The sequence below is a fragment of the Trichomycterus rosablanca genome, chromosome 11, assembly GCF_030014385.1.
Source record: "Trichomycterus rosablanca isolate fTriRos1 chromosome 11, fTriRos1.hap1, whole genome shotgun sequence".
Taxonomy (NCBI): Eukaryota; Metazoa; Chordata; class Actinopteri; order Siluriformes; family Trichomycteridae; genus Trichomycterus; species Trichomycterus rosablanca.
In genome coordinates, this window is record NC_085998.1 from 20,433,670 (window position 1) to 20,458,572 (window position 24,903).

The following is a 24,903-nucleotide window of genomic DNA, read 5'->3' on the forward strand; positions in this document are numbered from 1 at the left end:
CAGTTCAAGTCTTCAGTGTCAAACAGTCATGGACAATATTGTATCTCCAATTCACCTCACTTGCATGTGTTTGGACTGTGGAAGAAGCTCCCAGAAATCCCACGCAGACAAGGGGAGAACATGCAAACTTCATACAGAAAGAATCCACGTACAGTACTCAGTGCCACATACAACTGTATTGGATATCATATAAATTTGAGTGTTTGTCCTATTATTGACTGCATTCAGTAAAACACATACCCAATTATAGCACTCAATCACTCAATCATTTTCGTAACCGCTTATCCAGTAAGGGTTGCGGGGGGTGCTGGAGCCTATTCCCAGCTTTTTCAATGGGTGCAAGGCACACAGTAACACCCTGGATGGGGCGCCAGTCCATCGCAGGGCAGACACACACATACACACACACACCCATTCACCTACAGGGCAATTCAGTGTCTCCATGACTGCATGTTTTTGGACTGTGGGAGGAAACCGGAGCTCCCGGAGGAAACCCACCCAGACACGGGGAGAACATGCAAACTCAGCACAGAAAGGACCCAGACTGCCCCGCCTGGGGATCGAACCCAGGACCTTTTTGCTGTGAGGCGACAGTGCTACCCACCGAGCCACCGTGCCACCCCCAACTATAGCATCATGTCATAAATCTATGCTATTATATTAATTGGCAACTGTTATTTAGCAGCATCTACTCATTAAAAAATAAAAGTGTATGTGTGTGTTTGCAGACAAGTAAGCAAGTGAAATCATTACCCTTTCCCGTACGGAAAGTGAGCATGGCGGGCTGACCCTCTCCAGCAGTGCTGCGTGCGACCATGAGCACTTCGTACAGACTGGAAGGCTCTAGGTCCGACAGGAGAAGGTTCTTTTCACTGCCAGGAACTCGTACTGTGTGCCAGCTACCCACCACACTGCTCATGTCATTTACCTACAGCAACATGCACAAGCAAAACAGTTAGGTGTTTTATACAATAGTGAGAAAGGGACAGTTAGGAAGTAGAACAAAGACATTGAAAATGCCATCAAAACAGTGATATAATCCTGCAAGGCCTAAGACAGAAAAATGTCACAATTTTCTTAGGTCAGGTCAACAGTTTACCAGTGCAAACTTTGAGAGAAAGGACAAAGCAAGCATATCATTGCTGCAAACCCAAATTCTTAAAATCAAAGTGACCCCCCTTTTATTAAAACTTTAGACTGCTCCTCCCACTTTTCATATAAAAATTACATTTTTCATAATGAGAATGACTAAAATAAAGGCTCTAATGTAAATATAAATTTAATGGTAAAAAAAAAAGAGAGATTTTATTCACCTTGCGGTATTTAACAAAGTAGGCAGTGATTGGGTTGCCCCAATCTCGTCCTGACCTCCACTCTAGATCATAGGTGTTGGGTTTATGTGTTTGAGGAGGACTGATGATGATTGGGGCCTCTGGAGTGGGCTTGTTACTAGTCCTCTCGCTGATGGGACCTACGGTATCACCAAACCCCTCTTCCAAATGCAGGGATAATCCTTCTCCTTCGTCACTCTGAACGGGATTGATAGAGGGTTGTGCATTCGTATCTGCAGCTATAAAACTGGACTGATGTTCTGTAAAACACAGCAGTACATGTTTGAATTTCTTTAGATAAATAATTTCATATTTGGTTTTAACTGATTCCGTTTTCTGTATTTAATGCACTGTGCTAAAATACTGAAGGGTTTAAAAAACACCACATAACAGAGATACAATAAAGTGAAAAAAACACAGCGTATGTCATACAAAAAGAAATGGCATCAGTAAAGGAACAGGAAAGTTCAGACAATGATTTACGCAACACTACTAAATACTTTTAAAATGGCACAAAATACAGCTAAAAAATAATCAGTTATATTAATAACCACCACTATGAGCAGTCTCTATACATTGTGGGCCGTGAAACCGTGTCACGGCGCGTGAAATGAGCCGTTTCCCATAATATGCAATTTGCTGTGAAATTCAAACTTTAGGGTTTTTGTTCAGTGGTTGCATTTAAGCAAATATGCAATTTAAGGCGGTCCAAGCAATCATACAGCAAGTTAGTGTAAATGACTTTTCTGTGGTGTAGTGTGCTGACAATGTTTGATGTATGTGTTTACGTATTGAGTGCATTTTGTCCTTTTGGGGATTCCATAATTAAAGGAATAGTGTGCTTCTCTACATACGTGATCATCTCTTTGTAGTCTGTGCTGCACCTCAAAAGAACAAGCCAGTAAAGTATTATGCACCTAATAATTTGTCTACGTACAGTCTATAAACTCAGCAAACTCTACAAATGCTCAGTTACATTAGCAATCGATTAAACAAAATGTCCAAGACGTTGAAGTCTAAAGCAGCTAAAAACACGACTCGGGTAACTGAGTTCGGAAAACTTCTAATCAATTCTGTGGACGCGGTGGTGTTGTCAAAACATGGATGCAAATTTTTGTCTTTCAACTATTAAGGTAGGCTGACTGTGTATTGTAGCTTCCTTTTATTTTATCATTTAAGTGTATCTTAATGACTGCCGTGAAGTGTGACTCTTTTCTTTAAAATCTGTCATTTTTGAAAAACAAGGTCTGTGAAATTAAGCATATTTTCCCATGAATTTAGTAGGGTCCTAGTTATAAAAACTCATGATATCTGGGCAAATTAAAAATGTAATATGGTCTAATGAGTAACATAGTCAGCATATTTTCTACATCTACACAAAATTACTGCTTGTAGCTAACAAAAATTTGCATCTAACCTACAATGTCCACTGGCAACTGTTATAGACATGGTTGATTCATAATGTTTTGGGTAGTCATCTGTAGGAAATCATTGGAATCAATTATCACTTTGCATGGTTGTGTAACAGTAAACACTAACATACTATTTTGGCTTTAACAGCTCTAGCAGTTACAAGGTAAACTAAAGTAGCAACCATCATACCTTAAGATGCAAAACATGGAGTTTTTCATGTTTGTCTGTGTAAATAGTTAAGATGGGAATTAAGTGATAGACTCTTGGGGTCTACAGACCTGTGTGTGTTTTCTGGCTTTCAGTAAACTTGTTTGAACTGTTTTATTATATTTTTGAGATTTTTTTTACCTTGTTTGTCATGGCAAGATGAACAAATTTTAGACAAGTGTACTTTTAAATAACCTGAAAAAATTGTGACTTGCATCTAATATTAAATAGTAGGTTCACTTTGCTAATTTATTTAACAAGCCCATTCCTACAAAAAAAGAGTTCATGCCTTTCCTTATTTACCTTACTTCTTATTACAGTATTGATATCAATTTGTAATTGAAATCTTAAAATCAGGAAGGAACTGTTTCAGTTTATATTACAAAACATAGCAAATAATAATAATAATACCTAATAGAGACAAGATAATTTAATGCCTAGTTCAAACTATACGATTTTTGCCCTGATTTTCACTCGCCGACTGGTCGCCGCTAGATGTGGCAGCTCGGGAGCAACTCGGTGTTCGCTCGGTGATCTAAACTCGGCTCTCAATCACTATGTGTAAACTACTCAACAACTCGATCCGAGCAGCTTGCCAAGCGAGTGACTGAGGAGAGATATCTAGCATGTTGAATATCTGGATCAGTCGTTTGCAACTGGCAATGAGTGTGGCGAGGGGGATAATAAGTTTCTATCAGAATACATCGGCACACACACAAGCTTTACAATATTTGTGAACTTGTCGTCCACGCCAAACCACAATACCAACACTGCATTACAAAAAAATTATTATTTACCTCCAACTCGCTACAGAACAAAACAATCTCTGCTCGTTGCATTGCCAAATCCACTCGGATTCATTTATTTTTCTCCTTGCTTTTACGCTGCACATCAGCGCACAAACAACTTTGATCGCTCGCTACTTGTTGATGTGCATTTTTGGACGTGGTATCATTAAACCCCCCGCCACTTCTCGTGTTTGTTTTCGTGACAAAACGTAGTTTGGGAGACCAGAGAAGCTCGCCTGCGATTCCAGTTGGTGCTAGATCGTGTAGTGTGTAACCCCCTATCGCTGATCAGTCGTGTAGTGTGAAAGTCACACCGATTACAAGAGATCCAGTCGTGTAGTGTGAACTGTACAGCGACCTGACGACTTGGAAAGTCGTGTAGTGTGAACTTGACATAACTGGGAAAAGAAATGTGAAACTTTATAATGTTTTATTTAGGCTTAAAAACATTGACATTAAATTGCAAATATTTAAAATATTCTTTCAAGCATATCCACACAGTAAACTTATTTGATTAGTACTTAATGTTTTAGGAATAACACAAGAGGTGTAAAGCAGTTAAATATCTAATCTGACAGGGTACTAGGTGCGCAGCTCTGGTTTACTTTACAAAACAAACAGCTCCAGAGCTGGCAACAGTAGAGTGAAGACTGGGCCTAGAGCCAGGGCTCTCGCATTCCATTAGAAACCATTAAAATACCAGAGAAAATCAGAATTCTAAACTAGCTCTAAACTCTTGCCCTTATCCATGGAGTCCCTTTTCCCCCCTCTTTTTTTTAAACCTTTTTCCCCTATTTTTCCTTTTGCATGTCTGTGCATGAGACATTGAGACACTGCTGTGCATATATCTGTGTATTCAACACTGACGCAGGTTTTCCCTCTGTACATTATTAGGAATGTTGGGGGCTCTGTAAACACTAGCATGAGAGATTTCCATCACACCTGACTACCATAAGACAGTAAAAAAGAAAGAGAGTAAACAAAGTGGGGGGAGGGAAGAAGAGTGAACAGATTTTTTAATCACTCATGTGTACCCAGAGTGAAAAGGTCTGAGCCTGCACAGAGCCAAGCTTATTAGAGGTCTTGCAGATGTACTTCCCAGCATGCTCTGTGCTCACAGCTTGAATTAAGAGGGCAGAGCCTCTAGTCTGGGACATGATGATGGGGGCAAAGCTTTCATTTTGCAGTCAGGCTTTACTCTCAGGGGCCTGGTGTGCAACAACAGAGCTGGTGGAGTTATGCCAGAGGATAAGAGGGATTGACTGACCTCCTTATATACACCATTGTGGGGACAAAAGGATAACAGGTGGAGACAAGTATTTAATACATGATAATTCAATAATTGACAGGTCAGTGGTCTCAAAGAAGGCTTGTATATTTACCTAAATAAAAGAATAAATAAAATCTGACCTTCTTTAAGCTATGATAGATTGCTATACAAAATACTCACACTGCCGCACTGTGTTTTACTACAAACCAGTGTAAATTGTAATAGATGTTTATGAAAGACATTTAACTTGCATTACTAGGACGTCATTTGTGTGAGCATATTGAATATTGCTTACAATACAAGAAGTTTGCTTTTTCAAAACAGGGTATGTAAACAAGACCATAGTGTAATTTTGACAAGGGGGTAAAGGGAATACAATTACAGCATCCAATTCCTAGTGGGGTCCAGAGCCACCTATCCATGCTGGAAGGTATAGCTAGATAACTAATGTCCAGCCCAACAACCCACATCTCCCACAGAATCAGTGCAATGAGGATGTTAAAACAGGTTAAGTCCAAAAATGAAAAGCTGTTAGTTGAAATCAACCATTTATATGAGCGGGTTAAAACGTGAGAACAAACTCGAGTTAAAAAGATGCTACTTTCTTACTAAGGGCAACCATATATTTATATTTATTTGACATAACAAAGGCTGTCCAAGGTAACTGGGTCCCACCCGTCACATCAGGAACTACTGCCTGGATGATAATGGAAAGAGTCGAGTTGGGAATCATTATGTATGCAGACCTGAATGCCCATCTCTGTGACTGCACACCCACATATTCAAAACAGCCAATAGATACGCAGTGCAATTTGTTCTTCAATGGTCAGGACCCCCACAGGACCACTACAGAGCAGGTATTATTTAGGTGGTGGATAATTCTCAGCCCTGCAGTGACACTGACATGGTGGTGGTGTGTTAGTGTGTGTTGTGCTGGTATGAGTGGATCAGACACAGCAGTGCTGCTGGAGTTTTTAAATACAGTGTCCACTCACTGTCCACTCTATTAGACACTCCTACCTAGTTTGTCCACCTTGTAGATGTAAAGTCAGAGACGACCGCTCATCTATTGCTGCTGTTTGAGTTGGTCATCTTCTAGACCTTCATCAGTGGTCATAGGACGCTGCCCACAGGGCGCTGTTGGCTGGATATTTTTGGTTGGTGGACTATTCTCAGTCCAGCAGTGACAGTGAGGTGTTTAAAAACTCCAGCAGCGCTGCTGTGTCTTATCCACTCATACCAGCACAACACACACTAACACACCACCACCATGTCAGTGTTAATGCAGTGCTGAAAATGATCCACCACCCAAATAATACCTGCTCTGTGGTGGTCCTGGGAGAGTCCTGACCGTTAAAGAACAGCATGAAAGGGGGCTAACAAAGCATGCAGAGAAACAGATGGACTACAATTAGTAACTGCAGAACTACTTACCTATATGGTAGTTGGAGCTGATAAAATGGACAGTGAGTGCAGAAACAAGGTGATTTTAATGTTATGGCTGATCAGTGTACTTGCTCATCATCAGTCAATTATGATTATTACGATGTTTATAGGAATGGTAAATTATTCAAGTAATCGTTATAAACAAAAAAATTATAATTGAAGTAAGTAAGCCTTAAATAATTAAGCTAGAAGGCATTATCCTAAAACCGCAACAACCCTGCAGTTTTTTTCTAAGACGTTCACATACAAAATGTTTAAATGTTGGTTGTTTGTATAAATTTTAACTGACCTGCATTTGATTAAAACCATATCCTTACTGTTTTGCAAGCGAGAGAAAAACAGCATTTGGATTCGACCTCCACTGTCTGTTTTCTAGCATTAAGACGGCATTATCTCTGCCTTTATCAATCAAGCTTAAAAGATTCAGGGCAGTGCTGATAAATGGAGTTGGGAGGATTGTAACCTTTGCATTTGCGTGTGTGTGTATATGTGTGTGTGTTGATAAATATAAGGCCAGTTGTATGCTTAGTTGACAGCTGGGTGCTCTGTTTCTCATCATAACCTTGTGCTGTTACTCCTTACATTCCAAGAGCAAGGGCTGCACGATAACAGCTAAAGTGAGAATCACGATTATTTTGCTCCACATTGGAATTACATTTAGTATGATTTCAGAAACACTATGTTTTATTCTTCTTGGTATTGTAAGCTATTTTTTTAAATTAAGACCAAGTTCATAAGTCTATATTTCAAAGTTTGTGTAAGACGTGCTATTGGTGGTGACATATTACACATGACATACTGTTCAGGCCCTGATTTTTTGGGGTTTTATTTGTGCAAATTGTGCAACAGCATCTACTTTAGTGTGAATCTGTACATCCCTGTGCATCAAATGACAAAGACAAACAACGGATTTTGTTTTTTTACCACCTGTAAATAGTCCTTTATCTTGTTAAGTCAGGTACTTGCATTAATTATAGTCATTAATCTGTAAAGCAAGTTGTCACATTCAGTGAGTCTAATAATACCTGTGACGTTAGCTGTTATGACCAGTGCTATGTTATCTAAGTAGCCTTAATGGTATTACATAGTATGATAGCTGCAAACATAAAACTGTTACAATACTTGACAATAATTGTTATGACCACTTATGAGCATATGTCCTCAGCCATGATAGCTCATGTCAGTTGGCAGTTGTCTAGCAGTTAAGGCACAGGAGTAGTAATCAAAAGATCGCTGGTTCAAGCCCCACCACTTTTTTTGGGCCCTTTTGCTACCGTTGGTCCCTTGAGCAAGACCCTTAACCTTTAATTGCTTAGACAATATACTGTCACACTACTGTAAGTCGCTTTGAATAAAAGCGTCCGCTAAATGCCGTAAATGTTTAAGAAAAACTAAAGTATAATATTACTGAAATATTACTTAATCTGATCCTGAAAACTGTAATCAGTACTCTTCAGTGATTGAACCAATGAATAAAGAATAGTTAGTATTTACATATATATATATATATATATATATACACTGTACACCGACGAGGCATAACATTATGACCACTGACAGGTGAAATGAATAACACTGATTATCTCTTCATCACGACACCTGTTAGTAGGTGGGATATATTAGGCATCAAGTGAACATTTTATCCTCAAAGTTGGTGTGTTAGAAACAGGAAAAATGTAGCGTAAGGATTTGATCGAGTTTCACAAATGCCAAATTGTGATGGCTAGACGACTGGGTCAGAGTATCTCCAAAACTGCAGCTCTTGTGGGGTGTTCCCGGTCTGCAGTGGTCAGTATCTATCAAAAGTAGTCCAAGGAAGAAACAATGGTAAACCGGCGACAGGGTCATGGGTGGCCAAGGCTCATTGATGCATGTGGGGAGCGAAGGCTGGCCCGAGTGGTCCGATCCAACAGACGAGCTACTGTAGTTCAAATTGCTGAAGAAGTTAATGCTGGTTCTGATAGAAAGGTGTCAGAATACACAGTGCATCACAGTTTGTTGTGTATGGGGCAGCAAAAGGGGGACCAACACAATATTAGGAAGGTGGCCATAATGTTATGCCTGATCGGTGTATATACAAGTATAAAATGGTCTAAGTACAGTTTTTTAATGATTAAATTACATTGCATAAACTATGAAGTGAGCTAAGTGACTATGAAAGAGCTACTGCATGATTTACGATTACTGAGAGACATAATAATACTTAGATTTTTCACATTATTCACTGAAAGTCTTTGGAAAGCAGAAATATAAATATTTTCAGTAGCATACTTGTGCTTTGATTATTTACACAAATAAAAAAAATAAAAAAATTTTTATTAGTTTATCGTATCTACTGTAGACCAAACAAAGCAATTAAACTAAGCTCAGCAGTATCACAGTTCACTATTATTTAAATTATTGAGGAAAATATTATTAATACATGATTCATTGTGCAGCTCATAATGAGGGGCTTTTTTCCTAACTGTGCACACAAAGCATACTCTCATAGCGCTGGTGATGCGTGCCAAAAACGGACTCTCTTCCTGTAACCTTCTCACAGCACTGCTGCAGCCAAAAAGCCTGGCCTGCACCCACACCCCTGGAACACTTTTATGCCAAGACTGGCTTGGTTTCATACACCTTCACTAAGACCACTGTAGTCAAACCTGAATTAATTCAATAACTATCACCTAAAACTCTAAAGTAATCATTTAAATTGAACCCTTAGTAACAGGTTACTGTATTTCAACTCTGTAGAATGGAAGTAGAGTAGTGGAAGACTTTTAATAAATCATATATTATTTTATACTTTTGTATATTAATAAATGTTTATTTTCTTAAACCTGAAAAGAAAGAGAAGCCTGTATAAAAGCTTGTCTTAGTACTCAGATAGGTCAAATACAGCAATGATGTGCAATTTCTACAGAACATATTTCATGTACTGAACGTAAAAACGTCTACCAATGACTCACAACGAAAATTTACATGAAAGGATCTGTTAACTGCTTTTGATGGCAGTATAAAAAAGTAGAGCATCCTTACCTGATTGGACCATGAATCTGGCAGCTGATTGTGTTGAGCCAATCCCATTGTCTAGCAGGCACTGATACATGCCCTGATCCTGAGTACTGACTGAAATTATATGCAGGGAGGAGTCTGATATGTTGAAGCGAGATGATGGTAAAATTGGTAAGGAGTTGAACAACCAGGTAATTTTAGGGACAGGATTTCCCAAAGTGTCACAAGTAAATTGTACAGAAGAACCAAAATTCACAGTCCGGTCAGATAGTCCTTTAATTACACTGGGTGCTTCTGTAAAAAAGAAAGAAAAAGAATGCATTTTAATTATTTAAACAGATCTGACTTTGCAGGACGTATTTATGTATAAAGCTATTTTGGCCATGACATTAAATACTAAGGTGAGGGCATGGAAATGAAACTGTCAATTAGGAATCAGTACTCAGCAATAGTATTTGAACTACTGGTGTGGTTGGTTTTATTTAGTTCTGCTGAATGTGCATTGCCATGGAGCCCTCAGGTGGTATTGCCACATGGGCTCAGGAGTACTTTGGAAAATCATTGTCACTTAACACAGTCTACAACTGCATCAAGAAATGCAACCTGAAATTGTATTATGCAAAGAGGAAGCCATATATTAATTTTGTGCAGAAACAGAGACGAGTTCTCTGATGGACCAAACGACAGTGGAAACATGTTCTGTGCTCAGACGAGTCCATATTTTTGGAAAAAAAATGGACACTGGATTATACATACCAAAAATGAAAAAAAACCATCCAAACAGTTATTAATAAAAAACACAAAAAACAGTATTTGTAGTGGTATGGCGGTGCATCAGCGCCCATGGCATGGGTGATCTGCATATATGTGGTAAATTATGTATCACTGTTGCGAAGGCATTTTGGAAAGACATAAGCTGCCGTCAAGACAATGTTTTTTTCCCCACAATCTCCATAGAGTGTGTGTGCTTGACTGGCCTGTCTGCAATCCAGATCTGTCTCCTAATAAAAATGTATGGCGCATCCTGAAGAGGATAATCAGTTTAACAGCAACCATAAAATTAATTTTAGTCTTGTATACAGCAAGAATAGCCAAAATACTAAAAGTCTTTGTTAATCTCTGTTAATGAAATGTTTAAATGAATTATTAAATTACATATTTTATTACATGTCTTTTTTTTTGCTGGAAATGGGGTTTGTAGTGTGAAAAATATGCAAAAATAGAAGAAATTAGTAAAGGTCAAATAATTTTCTTTCTTTTCTTATTGAATTGTGAGTTTTACCCTACTATACTATCCTCTCATAGAGATGAGATTTATCAAAATACCAGTCAAAGTGGAAAAACATTATATTACATCTGGTCAATAACAAAACAAATAAAGGCGTTTTATGTGTTTACTGTGTTTCCAAGAAATCAATCAAAAATAATAAAAGCCCATGACTGAACTCACCAAGCACATCGACAGTATACAGTATAGCACTGGCCACACTTCCATCCTCCTTTTGAGCAATGCAAGTGTAGTTTCCTCTATCACTTAGCTGGACATCACTCAGCAGCAGATTACTGTGCAGCAGTCTGATCCTGGAAACGAGAGTCAGCTCCAGCCCATCCTTCATCCATCGAACAACAGGATTTCCTGATATAATGCATTCCAAAACAAGAGCCTTGGACTGTTCTACTGTCAGTTTGATAGGACTGATAGGATATATGATCCCCACAGTGGACAGACCATGTGATTCTGTAATAGAGAAGAACCATGTGCTAAATATACTTCATATAAATAAAAACAAATCTATTCATGTTTTTACAATGTCTTTACTGTGTTAATTACCTACTTGGCTTACCTTTTACTATAAGCTTAGTGCCACGGGCCTCAATCCTGACCTCTTTGGTAACAGGATTATAAGCACCACATTTATACATGCCCTGATCCTCCTTAGAAACTGAGATTATCTGAAGATTTCCAGAAGGAAGAATTAAATATTCATCTAAAACAGCAAAACAAACAAAAAAATCAAACATATAAGATGATCTTTCTTCACACTTTGTTAGTTTGGAGGTATATCATTTAAGATGTGAGATTATGCTTTATACCTGTAGAATTGACCAGCCATTTTCCCCGTATCCTATAACGTGGCAAAGCTGAGGGGTTACTTCGGGGTAGAAGACACTTAATCACAGCAGTCTCCCCTTGTTTTACAGCCAGGGACCGTAAAGGCGTGTCTCGGAACTCCTCTATGTCTAAATGTACAGCAGGACAAACGGGATTAGGCTAATTACTCAAAGTAGATGTTAATAAAACAATTTCTAGAATGAATAACAGGGTTCAGTTGTTAAGTTACTGGACTAGTAATCGGAAGGTTGCCGGTTCAAACCCCACAGCCACCAAGTTGCCTGAGCAAGACCCTCAACTGCTCAAATTGAATACAGTCATAACTGTCAGATAAAAGTGTCTGCTCAGTGCTGCAAATCCAAAGTTCTCTTCAGCTAAGAGGTGTATTAAAGATCTCTGGCCCACATTAAACACCTTTGTGATGAACTGGAATGTTGATTGTGGAGGCCTGGCCACAGGAACTGAAATAGGGGATCCCATATTATTGTCCATAGTCTCAGAATAAGATGTCCAAAAATACCATGGTCAGGTATCAACATACATTTGGCCATATGGGTGTATCAGTACATACACCGATCAGCCATAAGATTAAAACCACCTCCTGGTACACACATTGTACATTTTATCAGCTCCACTTACCATACAGAAGCACTTTGTAGTTCTACAATTACTGACTGTAGTCCATTTATTTCTCTACATACCTTTTAAGCCTGCTTTCACCTTGTTCTTCAATGGTCAGGACCCCCACAGGACCACTACAGAATAGGTATTATTTGGGTGGTGGATCATTCTCAGCACTGCAGTGACAATGACATGGTGGTGTCTTCTATATGGTAAGAGGAGCTGATAAAATGGACAGTGAGTGTAGAAACAAGGAGGTGGTCATAATGTTATGCCTGATCGGTGTATATTGTCGTAAAGACATGGTGGCACAGCTAGTCGGAAACACACACAGCAGGGTCCTGATCTTTATCTTTAGTCACAATAAAGAGTTTTGCATGTTCACTCTATGCCCATATGGGTAATCCAGTTTCATTCTATTTCTGAATGCACATGGTTGATTGGCAACTGTAGACTGCACTTAGATTTAAGCAAATATGTTACACAGATGAAACCATTGTGATGTTATCAACAAAGACAGGCATGACAAAAGTGTGTTGCTTATAATTTTTTGCTTTTCTGTACTGGCACCCAGGTGGTGGAATGAACTTCCCGTCTGTTCTAACATCTGAGTCATTTTTTAAAAGACGATTAAAGACCGACCTCTTTACTAAGCACTTAAGGTGAGAACTAACATGCACTTTCTAACCTTCTATAGCATCTTTTCAGCATTCAAACTAATTATTCCTTTTCAAACACCAGCAGAACTGTGAATAGATTTTGTGGAATACTGTGGATTGTGCTGAATAGTAATACAGCATTATCAGCAGTAAATGGGTCTACAGTCTTTTGTTGCACCCGATATTGTTTTTCTCTTGGCATCAGCCTGCACTGCTGCACAGGAAACCCCAAAGCTCATTAAGGGCCGCTAAAGGCTTGCATGGTTTGAAAAAAAAAAAAAAAACACTTCCCCATTCGGCACTTAACTGAGTGGCTGTGAGGTGTTAACAGCCTAAAAAAAGCATTCAGTTTTGAGAAGGCGACTTCCATTCTTGTTCTATGAAGTGCAATTAGAGAGCGGGGGGGGATGTATGCATGTCTGTTAATGCATTTGGGTGTGTATTGGTGTGATGATTACAACAATGTAATTGCAAAAGTGAGAGACTGAGGTGCTGATAATCTGAAATAATGAACAATACATTGTAAATGCAGTCTAATGTATTTTGTGTTTAGTTAATAAATGTGTTTATAGCTTGAATATAGGCCAAACAAATAAGGTGTGGAAAAATTACTTTACACTATGGCCAAAGGCATTTGGACACCTGATCATAAGTCTGTTAAACATCCCCATTCCAAAACAAGTGGTACTAAAATGGAGAATGCTTCTCACAAGACTTTAAAGTATGTCTGTGGGAATTTGTGCCCATTCAGTCAAAAGAGCATTTGTATGACAGGGCGCTGACGTTTGTCAAAAAAGCCTGAACTGTTGTTCCTATTTATTCCCAAGCTGTTCAGTGCCACTGGAGTTTCTTTAAACCAAGCTTTTATTCATGTCCTTATAGACATTGCTTTGTGCACAGGGGCACAGTAATACAGGAAATGGCATTGCCTAAACTATTGCTGCTAATTTGGAAGCATGTAATTGCATGTATATATTACACCTGTAAGCAATTGTTGTGGCTGAAACACAAAATCTAAAAATTAGAAGGGTGTCCATAAACCTTTGTCCTTATAGTGGTTATATAATGTTCATACCTGCGATGGCCACCTGTGCCCTTCGACTAGCAATGGCACCTGTATCCGAACGAGCGACACACTGGTAGAAGCCGGTGTTTTGAGGCTGAAGAAAGGGCAAAAAGAGGGTGCCAGACTGAACCTCCATCCCAGGTAGTGCCCCTGGTTCTATGGGATGACCTTGAAACAGCCAGGTGATTGAGGCAGAGGCTGGAACAGCCATACAGTGAAGGTGAACAGCACTGCCCAGCTTCTGAACCACAGAGGCAGGCTGTGTGTGGAAGTGGAGAGAATATGCAACTAAAGAAAGGACACAAAAAAAAGCAAACGGTGGGCAAATATCATCAATGTGCTTAATAGCTTGTCACTTTAATAGCTTTGATTTGATTGATATCTGGAGAACAGTACTGTATCCCTAATTTCTTTCCATTACTCTATGCTTAGGTACAATAAATGTGGTACAATAAAGGTGAATATCTCACAGATTGGTGACATTAAAGGAAAACTAACATAAATAAGAGAAATATCACATGTGGAGATTCTGTTAAAAGATGTAATACTTAATACAATAAAAACATGTGGCATGTTTTATGGCATGTATAAAATTGTTCAGCAGACCAAGTTGTTAAGTTTTGATATAGGGTGAAAACATGGACCTTAGATCTTAGCAATACATAAAGGTCAAGAGGAATAATTTTTCCATGAATTTTTATCAAGTGGCCAAGTGAATGAGTGGCATGCATCAAGAGAACGTCACAGGGCTGAACGTTTCATCTCTGAAATAAGGAGATCCTGTGCTGCTATAAAGCTGTGGTGGGAATTTTGTCATGGTTTATCCCAGTGGTCCCCAACCACCGGGCCACGGTCCGTGGGTCATTTTTTTCCAGGCTGCACAGTAAGAATAATAATTTAGTTTTTCTCAGTTTTATTGACAACCATACTCTAAAAGGTGTTCTATTTGAAAAAAAAAATTGATTCTCTTTTAATAACATCCGTCTGTTCCTCTTTGATGTGGGATTTTCTGCAGTAACGGCAACCAAAACAAAGTCATGGAGTAGACTGGACATAAAGAACACACTTTAGGTGTTATTGTCTCCTTTAAACCTTTGGTGGGAGCGTCTTGTTGCAGCTAAAAAAGCTCAGGGTTCCCACTGATTTTCCATCATTGGTGAGTAGTATCGTTACACACGTTTTTTATTATGCTCGTCGTATAATTAAAATAATCAGTGAAATTATATCTTATATGAAACCTGTCCGTGGGGCAAAAAAGGTTGGGGACCGCTGGTCTATCTTTCTCTTAGAGAAAAAGTCACATTACATTCCACTACTACAATCAAAAGAACACATGAAGGAATATCTTTTGGGAGAACAATAATTTATCCTTTCAGTATAATTCCAGAGACTTACAAGATCTTTGCTAGGTGCACCAAAGCTAAAGTAATGGCAGAAACCTAAATAAAACACTTTTTGTTGGTATTACTTTATGTTTACCTGTCTATCTGCATGTATGTATGTATGTATGTATGTGTGTGGAGATACTTACATGAGCAACTGAAGAGCAAAGTATGGCAAACGCACAGCACAGTGGACAGAACCTTCAGGCCTCTTAGGCCTTTGATGTCCATAATGCCACTTTACCTCCAACTGCTTAACATGGGTCTCACATACAGCCAATCCACACATTTACCATACCTACACAACACACATAAAGAGAAAAGTGCTGAAGTAAATGTTTTTCAGAATTTCTGTTATTACAGTGTGTGCAAAATGCAGAATTTGGCACTTGAATCCTACATATACAGGCTAGTGTTTCTTTATTTGGCTAAAGTGCTGACTTTTTCACTGCTTCTGGTCTCACATGCTAGATCAGTAAAAGTTAGCAGTTTGGAACGTCTGATCCGATGACATTTTATGCAGTTTTTACAAACATGACAGATTATTTACAAGAACACAGAAAACAAACTATATTAAAGTATACCAAATATTTTTGACACTTTGATTACTTGCTTTAAGAGCCTTAATTTAATCAATTAGTATTATTTAGAACTCTTACACTGGAATTATTTTAAAATGGAACTTGGACATCCCTAGTATGGTATGTATTTCTGGGCCAAAGGCTATTTTCTGTTTCAACTCACAGCAATGGGGATTACTGAAGTGGAGCCACTGTTCAGGCACCGTTTCTGTACAGTGATGAATCATTGCGACTCTTAGACAGAAACCTCCAGCTTTCTATGTACTATTTCTTTATTAGTTTTTATTACTGCCCAATTAATACCAGACTTCTTTACTAGAAAGCTTAAATATTTAATTATTTTCTTACTAATGTTTAGATAGATATAGATAGATAGACAGACACAGACAGACAGACAGACAGACAGACAGACAGACAGAAAGACAGACAGACAGATAGATAGATCCAAAGCGCCTTTATCCAAAGCGACTTACATTACAGTTACAGTCTAAGCAATTGAGGGTTAGGGGTCTTGCTCAAGGGCCCAAGAGCAGCAACCTGGCAGCAGTGGGGTTTGAACCAGCAACCTGGACCTTACTAGTCCAGTACCTTAACCCCTAGGCTACAGCTTGCCCTGATAGATCGATAAAAATAAAGATGTGTAAAATAAATAACTATACAACTGTAACTATAACAATATGGGCGGCACGGTGGCTAAGTGGGTAGCACTGTCGCATCACAGCAAGGAAGTCCTGTGTTCGATCCCAAGGTGGGGCGGTCCGGGTCCTTTCTGTGTGGAGTTTGCATGTTCTCCCCGTGTCTGTGTGGGTGTGCTCCGGTTTCCTCCCACAGTCCAAAGACATGCAGTGAGGTGAACTGGAGATACAAAATTGTCCATGACTGTGCTCGATATAACCTTGTGAACTGATGTGATGAGTGACTACCATTTTTGTCATGAATGTAACCAAACATGACGTTAAAATCCTAATAAAACAAACAAACCATAACAATATAAAGACGCTGCTAAATAACTATACATATACAGGTAAATAATTGAATGTTGGTAAATGTTACAACATTAGGGGTAAATAATTGAATGTTGTTATAATAATTAATAACAATAATGATCATGACCCATCCTCTTATACACTTCTTGATCTCAGCTAGCTTTTCTCCATGAGAAACCTCATACTGCTAACTCCCACAGGGACACTTTCTATATTCACACTCTGGAATTCTCACTTTGTACTCTGCTCTGCCTCTTTGTCTCACGTCCTTTCTCTCTTCACACTCTCTCTCTACCAACAAACCATTTATCTCCGTCACTCTTTTTCTAGACGAGCCTCCACCACTCTTAATATCACTCTCCCACTGAAGTATGTTGCTTTCCTACAGGGTCACTGTAGCTTGAAGATCAGCCATGGGGTGCTGGTTCACATTCTGATCCACATACTAACACAATGATGCCGAGAACCCAAACAGAGAGACAAGAAAAGATGTGGAAGAAACATAATTAGAAGCATTCCTCTTTTTCTTTTTAAGGTCCCCTCCCCCCTCCCTGGCCTGGACTCCACGCCTCTGTCTCAGGGCCAGGCTAATCCGCCAGGTCTTTGATCACTGACTCCTGGTTTGTAACTGTGGTTTGGCGATGGGGCAGGGGACAAAAACCTTCCAGCTGTGACATTCACAGTGAGAATTCCGTGGAGCTAGATATACCACAGTCCACTCAGCCAGGACAAATTAAATGTGTGACATATTGGTGGGATCAGCAAAGGTGGACAAGCCCAGAATGTACATCCAATTTAGAGAAAACGAGGCTATGTTTAAAAAAAGATTAAGTAATCAATTCAGACATTAATGGTCTTAATACAGTAAATGTCAATCCACTTAATCTAGTATTTATTTAACCTAGTAGTTATTTTTAACTCTTAAAAAACGTAAAGACCAATTCATGAAAAAATGTAAAAAATAATATTAAAGGTGTTAAGTTGTGTAGGGTTCCTCCACACCAAACTCATCAAATCTTGCTTTTGTGCATGGAAAGAGCCTTCCCCAAACGGTTGCCAGAAAGTTTAAAAAGCATCTAATTTATTTTACATGTTAGCATACTCAGTCATCAGTAGAGGGGTCAACATATTTTTAACCATATAGTGTGAGTGGTCATATAGGGCAGTTGTAGCCTAGAGGTACTGGACTAGTAATTCAAAGGTCACTGGTTCAAGCCCCACCACTGCCAGGTTGCCACTGTTGGGCCCTTGAGCAAGGCCCTTAACTCTCAATTGCTTACTGTCACAGTTTGGATAAAAGCATCTGCTAAATGCTGAAAATGTAAATGTAAATGTCACTGGTGTGTATTAATAATAAAATTGTGTAATATGTGGATTACAAACAAGCAAAACAAAACACCAGCTGCAAATATGTCCAATACGCAGTTCCATCAAAACAATGATTTGTTGTAGTCCGGGCAACGTAAGAGAAGCAACACTGCAATTAAGTGTAGAAGCACACTTCAAACTATTGCGTGTACAAAGAGAAAACAGGAAATTATAAACTCTCTTACCCTTTTGCTCACACCCACTTTGACCCCACGGGTCAAAAGGTTGCAGCAGGAGCAGACAGTCAGCTAGGGTCTGTCTGCCATAGCTTGGCCCCATGGGGTCAAACACAAAAAAGGGTGATAAAGAGGAACATTAACCTCACTTAAACTTAAAGCCCTCATACATATACAAGTATCCCCTAAAAAGGTAGTCACAAACAAATTCTGATTAAGCAACCTATATAGGCTCATACAAACTTGCATATAAATTATGTCTATAAAACATTCTAGGCCGGTGTAGTAGCTGTAACATATATTTGTATAAATGCTTGTGATATGTCTCCTCTGTCCCTCGAATCTTACAATAGAATTTCTCTTTCCCTGCATGTCCTGACAGGCTTACGGCATCTCTCCTATGCCATTATTGAAATCTGCACCTTACTGCCAGAATAATCATATGTAATTACAATACTAATAACAGACTGGCTTTTAAGCACATAACAAATGCTGGACACCACAGTACAGTGCTCAAGTGCTAGTAAAAAGTAATGTAGTTACTCAAAGTGAACTAATACATTGTGTTCATACACAGCAACTGGTTGGTAATGAAGGTAGCACCTTTGTACCCTCTGATATCTACGCCAGAGATCTGGCGAGACAAGGAAACACAGGGGCATCATTCCTGCCTCTTATCTTGCTGTCTTTCTTCTGACATCCGCCTGTAGGCAGTGGGCTCAGGGTATGCTGATGATGCACAGGATATTTGGTATCCTTTATCAAAGGTAGAGAGTTAGATAGAGGGAAAAAAGGGAAGCCAGATGCTGGTAGGAAAGAGGCAAAACTTGCAGCCTGAGCACACAGGCAGCAGGAAACCTAGATCATAGGTTCAGGAGATCTCATACATGCCCATTCTCACGTCTTTCCATAATAGCAATCTTCATTATAGGGGTTCAATGTTTCAATTAACGAAGAAAGCACACATAAGAATATAAAAGAATTGTGGTGGGATGAAGTGAGGCTGATCTCAGGAAGAATAACCTCATACTATACAGTTTATAGTGTAAATGACAAAATAAGCCAAAATGAGGGCCTTTTTACACATCACTGCTTAAAAAAAGTAGCAAAGTGTCAAATATCCTCCTCCTGCATATATCTCTGCTACAGCAAGATGTACAGTATATTTGGACAAATGTGACACCAGAAAAATAAACAATTCGACAGGCATTTTGGGGGGAGTGGGTGATACAGGCACCAGCACCCTTTTAAAGAAGAACGCCAAGAACAAAGACATATATGTGGTAAACATGGGAGGCAAAAGCAAAGAGCATTTCATAAGCCATAGAGTTATTAAAAGTACATCTGTAATACAATTTTAACAACTCCTTGATGATAATACTTTGCTGGGACAGTAACTAATGTATCGTTGGAGGAGCAAATTTGTTTTATCTATAAACCCGAACATTTGAGCAAAATTTCCCAGACATGTCAAATTAATGCCACTGTGCACTGGCAGTGTTCTGTCTGCCTTACTCATATACACCAATCAGCCAAACAACATTAAAACCACCTCCTTGTTTCTACACTCACACTCAATGGTCAGGACTCTCCCAGGACCACTACAGAGAAGGTATTATTTAGGTGGTGGATCATTCTCAGCACTGCAGTGACAATGACATGATGATGGTGTGTTAGTGTGTGTTGTGCTGGTATGAGAGGATAATACACAGCAGCGCTGCTGGAGTTTTTAAATACTGTGTCCACTCTATTAGACACTCCTACCTAGTTGCAGATGTAAAGTCAGAGACGATCACTCATCTATTGCTGCTGTTTGAGTTGGTCATCTTCTAGGCATTCATCAGTGGTCACAGGATGCTGCCCACAGGGCGCTGTTGGCTGGACATATTTTTGGTTGGTCTTTATTCTCAAAACTCCATCAGCACTGCTGTGTCTTATCCACTCATACCAGCACAACACACACTAGCACACCACCACCATGTCAGTGTCACTGCAGTGCTGAGAATGATCCACCACCCAAATAATACCTGCTCTGTAGTGGTCCTGGGAGAGTCCTGACCATTGAAGAACAGCATGAAAGGGGGCTAACAAAGCATGCAGAGAAACAGATGGACGACAGTCAGTAATTGTAGGACTATAAAGTGCTTCTATATGGTAAGTGGAGCTGATAAAAGACAGTGAGTGTAGACACAAGGAAGTGGTTTTAATGTTATGGCTGATCGGTGTATTTATGCTGTACAGGCAATGAATTCCAACAGAATGAAATAAAATTCCATTTCAATTAGGGCTGCACGATATTTCGTTTCAGCATCGACATCGCGATGTGTGCATGCGCGATAGTCACATCGCAGGACGTGCGATGTTACTTAATGCAAATTAAATCAAATACGTCATGCTAAAACTTTTTTGCTGCTTGACAAAACGAAAATTCACACCGTTCTCATTTTCCATGACATATCTACCAGTGTGTTCAAAAACCTAGTGAGCTGCCTTGCTGTACTACCTACATAGGCAGCTGCCACAGTAGAGAGGATCCTAAAAAGTAAATGACTTAGAAGGCAGGTTATTGGAACATGCCCGATTCCATCGGGTTTCGTGTTTAGCATTTAGCATTTAGCATCTTGCCATTAAAACCAATGGAATGAGGTGGGACGGCGCTAACATGTCAATATAACATCTCGATTCGTGTACAGAAAACTGTTACATTTGCTGACAAGCCCAAACTTGCAAAGAAAAACACTCGTTAAAAATTAATAATTATTTATTTACGTTTGAGAGAAGAGATGCCGCAGTGTATTCTGGGATTGACTTCATCACTAAGGACGCTTTCGAGTCTCACTCGTTCTGCCTCAGCATTGTGCTTAGTAACTAAGGCATCTAAGTAACTAAGAAATCTCGGATTTGGAACAGGTGTATAGCTGCTCTTTTGTTTGTATAGTTTTTTTTAAATAATGTTTACTACTTGAAGAGTTTTTGATTGTGAAATAAAATTTTAAATGACCAATTTTGTCAATCCTGTTAATTCCCTCATGTGATATTGAAGCTTTCTTAGTTTAATGCTCAGTTTCAACCGAGTACAAAGATGTAGCTTGACATAATCTTTTGTATCCTTTGTAGGCACCACCCTTTTTCACAGATGAGCCCTTTATTTAGAGTAAGATACATGCATTATTAATATTATTAATAATGTGGTGAAAATTCCTGCATTTTTTTAATATCGCAATATAATCGCAGGAAAAACAAATATCGCAATGTCAGTTTTTTCCAATATCGTGCAGCCCTAAATTTAATGTTGAGGGGGCAAGCGACAAACAATTATACCACCAAATGTAGGGCACTTATATACACAGTACTTTATAATTTATCGATTGTATCTTTATATTGCACATGTATGCATTATTAATGCATGTACAATGAGGATATTACTTTTATTGTAATCTTATTTGTGTACCACAGACCAACGGAGAGTTGACGCTGGCTTAAAGATGGCATTTTGACGCCAATCTCCATTCTGAAAGTGCTGTCAAACACAGACCAACGTTGTACTGATGTTATAGCAAAATATGACATACAATAGTTACAACGTTCACCAATATTGGGGCCCTCGTTTTGTTGTTATGTGGGTAGCTGTTTATTAAATTACCAAACATTATCAAGCTAGGTAGTAACTTTGCCAAGAGCATCTTATGTTAACATTACAATATCTCTGTCTTATTACCATCTTTGCTCTTCTTTTTTTTAACCTGGGTACCAGAGGACTACACTTTGCGTTTACCGTTTGTTGTCTATTGTTGGAAGACATTGGGGCTTAAATGAAGAGGAGGAGGCAACCCCTTTAAAACTTAGAAAATACTTTTTACATCTATAATTAGCACACATTTATATACACTTTAAATTTATTATTTTACTGTATATTATTTAAAATAATATACTTGTTTTTAAAATTATTATAAAATGAGGGGGACCACTTTGTTTTTCCCACTTCATTTACAACTTCATTATTTCCTAAATAAGTAGCAATTTTGGCACCAGTCAGTAAAAATGGAAAACTAGACATTGAGAGTAAATGGTAACAGAACATGTCATCTTTAAATCAATAAGAAATAATGCAGAGAGTAGTGTTAACCCTTTCTCTATACTGCTTAATCACATTGTCCCTAAGTTTGAGCAGTAGGATCAAAGTTCAACCCTGGGAATGTCTAAAAAGACGATGAAAGGCTGCCTCATCAGTAAGGTGCAGGTGATCCCAGACTGGGCTGCTCAAAGAATAACCTGGCTCAGCCCAGATGTCAACAACCCAGTGTGTTGACAATGGACAAAGAAGGGGGAGGAGGCTTCAAAGAAGAAAGCTGAGAACCGAGGCCCCTAGAATTAGACAGTCACATTTAACAAAGTCGTGTTTACCAAAGACACACAAATTGGCTCACAGACCCAGATCTTCCCAGCCTATCCCTAGTGCCTGTGTACAGACCTGGGAGACAGCTTTAATGCCAGACTCGGACATACACGGTGAACAGAGATCGTTTAGAAATCTGGCCTTGGACGGAGGGACTGAGACTTGGTACAGTACAGAAACAGCCTCTTAGTTATATTTTCTGTGGTGTCTTGTTTGCTTGGGAAAAGGAGGAGAATGGGGGAGGTGCTAAGAGAGAGAGAGGGAGGTGGGTGAGAGGTAAGTGAGTTGCTTCCCAAGGTTTTCAACAACAGGGATTAAGAACAGGGTTAAAAACTCAATAGGGCTCTCTTGGACGATGGAAAGGGATCTCGGGGTGCTTCCTCAGCCCAAGGCCACAGCCACGCTTGCTACAAGCTAGAAGCAGCTACGCCCACTGTATTGTGGGAGCCACCAACTGGCCTTCCAGCTGAGTTTTTAGCTCGAGCACTAAAGACGCAGTAGGAAAGTTATTCTAAAGGTTATTGAACAAGAATGTGGAAGACACAAAGAGTGCACAGGGTAATAAAAACCCTGAAAGACAGTCTTACAGGCCGCCAGTGCCAAATAGTGTGGAAAAGCTGCCTGGACATTTGACAGCTTCTCTGGAAGAGTTTGCACATGAACATTTCACAGTCTATGAAAACCATGTACCAAGAACGACTTTGCTTAAAATTGTGTTAACTCTCTGAATCCATTTACGTAACCTAGGCTGTTCTATTACCAGCCAGCATAGACTGCAATAGCCATGTGAAATTTTGGATTTATCTTGAGGCATTTCATTTGACCTCCTTGCATTTACCAGCTCCCTCTTGTCTTACTCACAGGTCTAGCTTTTCTCAATGTTTCTGGAATCCATCACCTTCTGCTTTGCTATGGTAACTGAGCCGATCATACAACTACACAACAGGCTCTGCTTAGTCTCCTGCTGAGAGATCCCTGGCCTTTAACCAAAATCACTCATGATGTAGAGAAATATATAAAAAAAACCTGTCTAAAAACATTTGGACAGCAAAAGCAGAACAACAGTACGGCACAAATAGTGGTACGACTTAAAGGCCAAAAATGGATCACAGACAGGGGGTCTGTGAATTATCTATACAGGGAAGTAAGCTTGTACTGGATTGCTTTCTTTTGTAAACAAGTCACTCTCAGACGAGAAAACCCTGAGCAACCGCTGTTTGTACTGAAATGAATATGCAGTGCAAGCACGGGTAGTAGCCGCAATAATAAAACCATTATGCACCATGTTCACACATTACATGAGAGTGCAAATAAATATCTAACTGGATGTTGGACAGAGTCCAAGGGGAAGTGGTAGGTCAGTGGTTAAGGTACAAAACTAGTAATCAGAAGGTCACTGGTTCGAAGCTCCACATCTGCCAGCTTGCCACTGTTGAGCCCTTGAGCGAGGTCCCCAACCCTCAATTGATTGCAATGTATACAGTCTTCGCTTTGGATAAGGGAATCTGCTAAATGCTGAAAATGTAAATGTCATGAACATGGGCAGGCTGGAGCATAGTGGTTAAGGTACTGGACTAGTAATCAGAATGTCGCTGGTTCAAGCCGCACCAGTGCCAGGTTGCTGCTGTTGGGCCCTTAAACAAAACCCTTAAACCTCAATTGCTCAGACTGAATACTGTGATGTAAGTCGCTTTGGATAAAGCAAAAACAATGTAAATGTAACATAACCAGAAAGCTAGTGATAGCTTAATCTTATTAGTTGGGCTAGCATTCTTCAAATAAGCAAGATCAACTAATTACGATTTCTCCTAGCCCCCATCAAACAGATATAAACTGCAATTTGTAGGGTACAAAATTTAGCAGACAAATGAACAGGGGTAAACAATATGGTGTAAAAATTCTAAAATATAAAAAGTTATGAATTATAATGTTAGCATTAGTAAATTGTTAATACATAAGACAAAACAAGGTATTTTATTACACTGTTTATTATCTTTGTTGCCGTTCTTGGGAAATGCAGGTCTGTGGGATACTCAGGTAAAGGTTACTCACTGCTGACGGCAGTTGGGATGGCTCCAAAATGAATAAATGGGAGGTAGA

General features: G+C 39.2%; 1 protein-coding gene across 2 annotated transcripts in view; it reads right to left on the minus strand.

The window, feature by feature from the left end:
• cdon (cell adhesion associated, oncogene regulated) overlaps nt 1-24,903 on the minus strand; it is a 55,177-nt gene that overhangs the window by 18,820 nt on the left and 11,454 nt on the right. Inside the window, exons 1-9 of one of the 2 annotated variants that reach the window (XM_063005275.1) lie at nt 21,177-21,360; nt 15,446-15,594; nt 13,924-14,202; nt 11,550-11,696; nt 11,300-11,443; nt 10,906-11,193; nt 9,480-9,749; nt 1,314-1,591; nt 754-928 (exon numbers count right to left, since the gene is read on the minus strand). In XM_063005275.1, the coding sequence (XP_062861345.1) occupies nt 754-928; nt 1,314-1,591; nt 9,480-9,749; nt 10,906-11,193; nt 11,300-11,443; nt 11,550-11,696; nt 13,924-14,202; nt 15,446-15,527 (1,663 nt within the window). In that variant the 5' untranslated portion in view covers nt 15,528-15,594; nt 21,177-21,360. Of the gene's footprint in view, nt 1-753; nt 929-1,313; nt 1,592-9,479; nt 9,750-10,905; nt 11,194-11,299; nt 11,444-11,549; nt 11,697-13,923; nt 14,203-15,445; nt 15,595-21,176; nt 21,361-24,903 lie in introns of those variants that run through there. The other variant, XM_063005276.1, reaches the window with a different exon arrangement.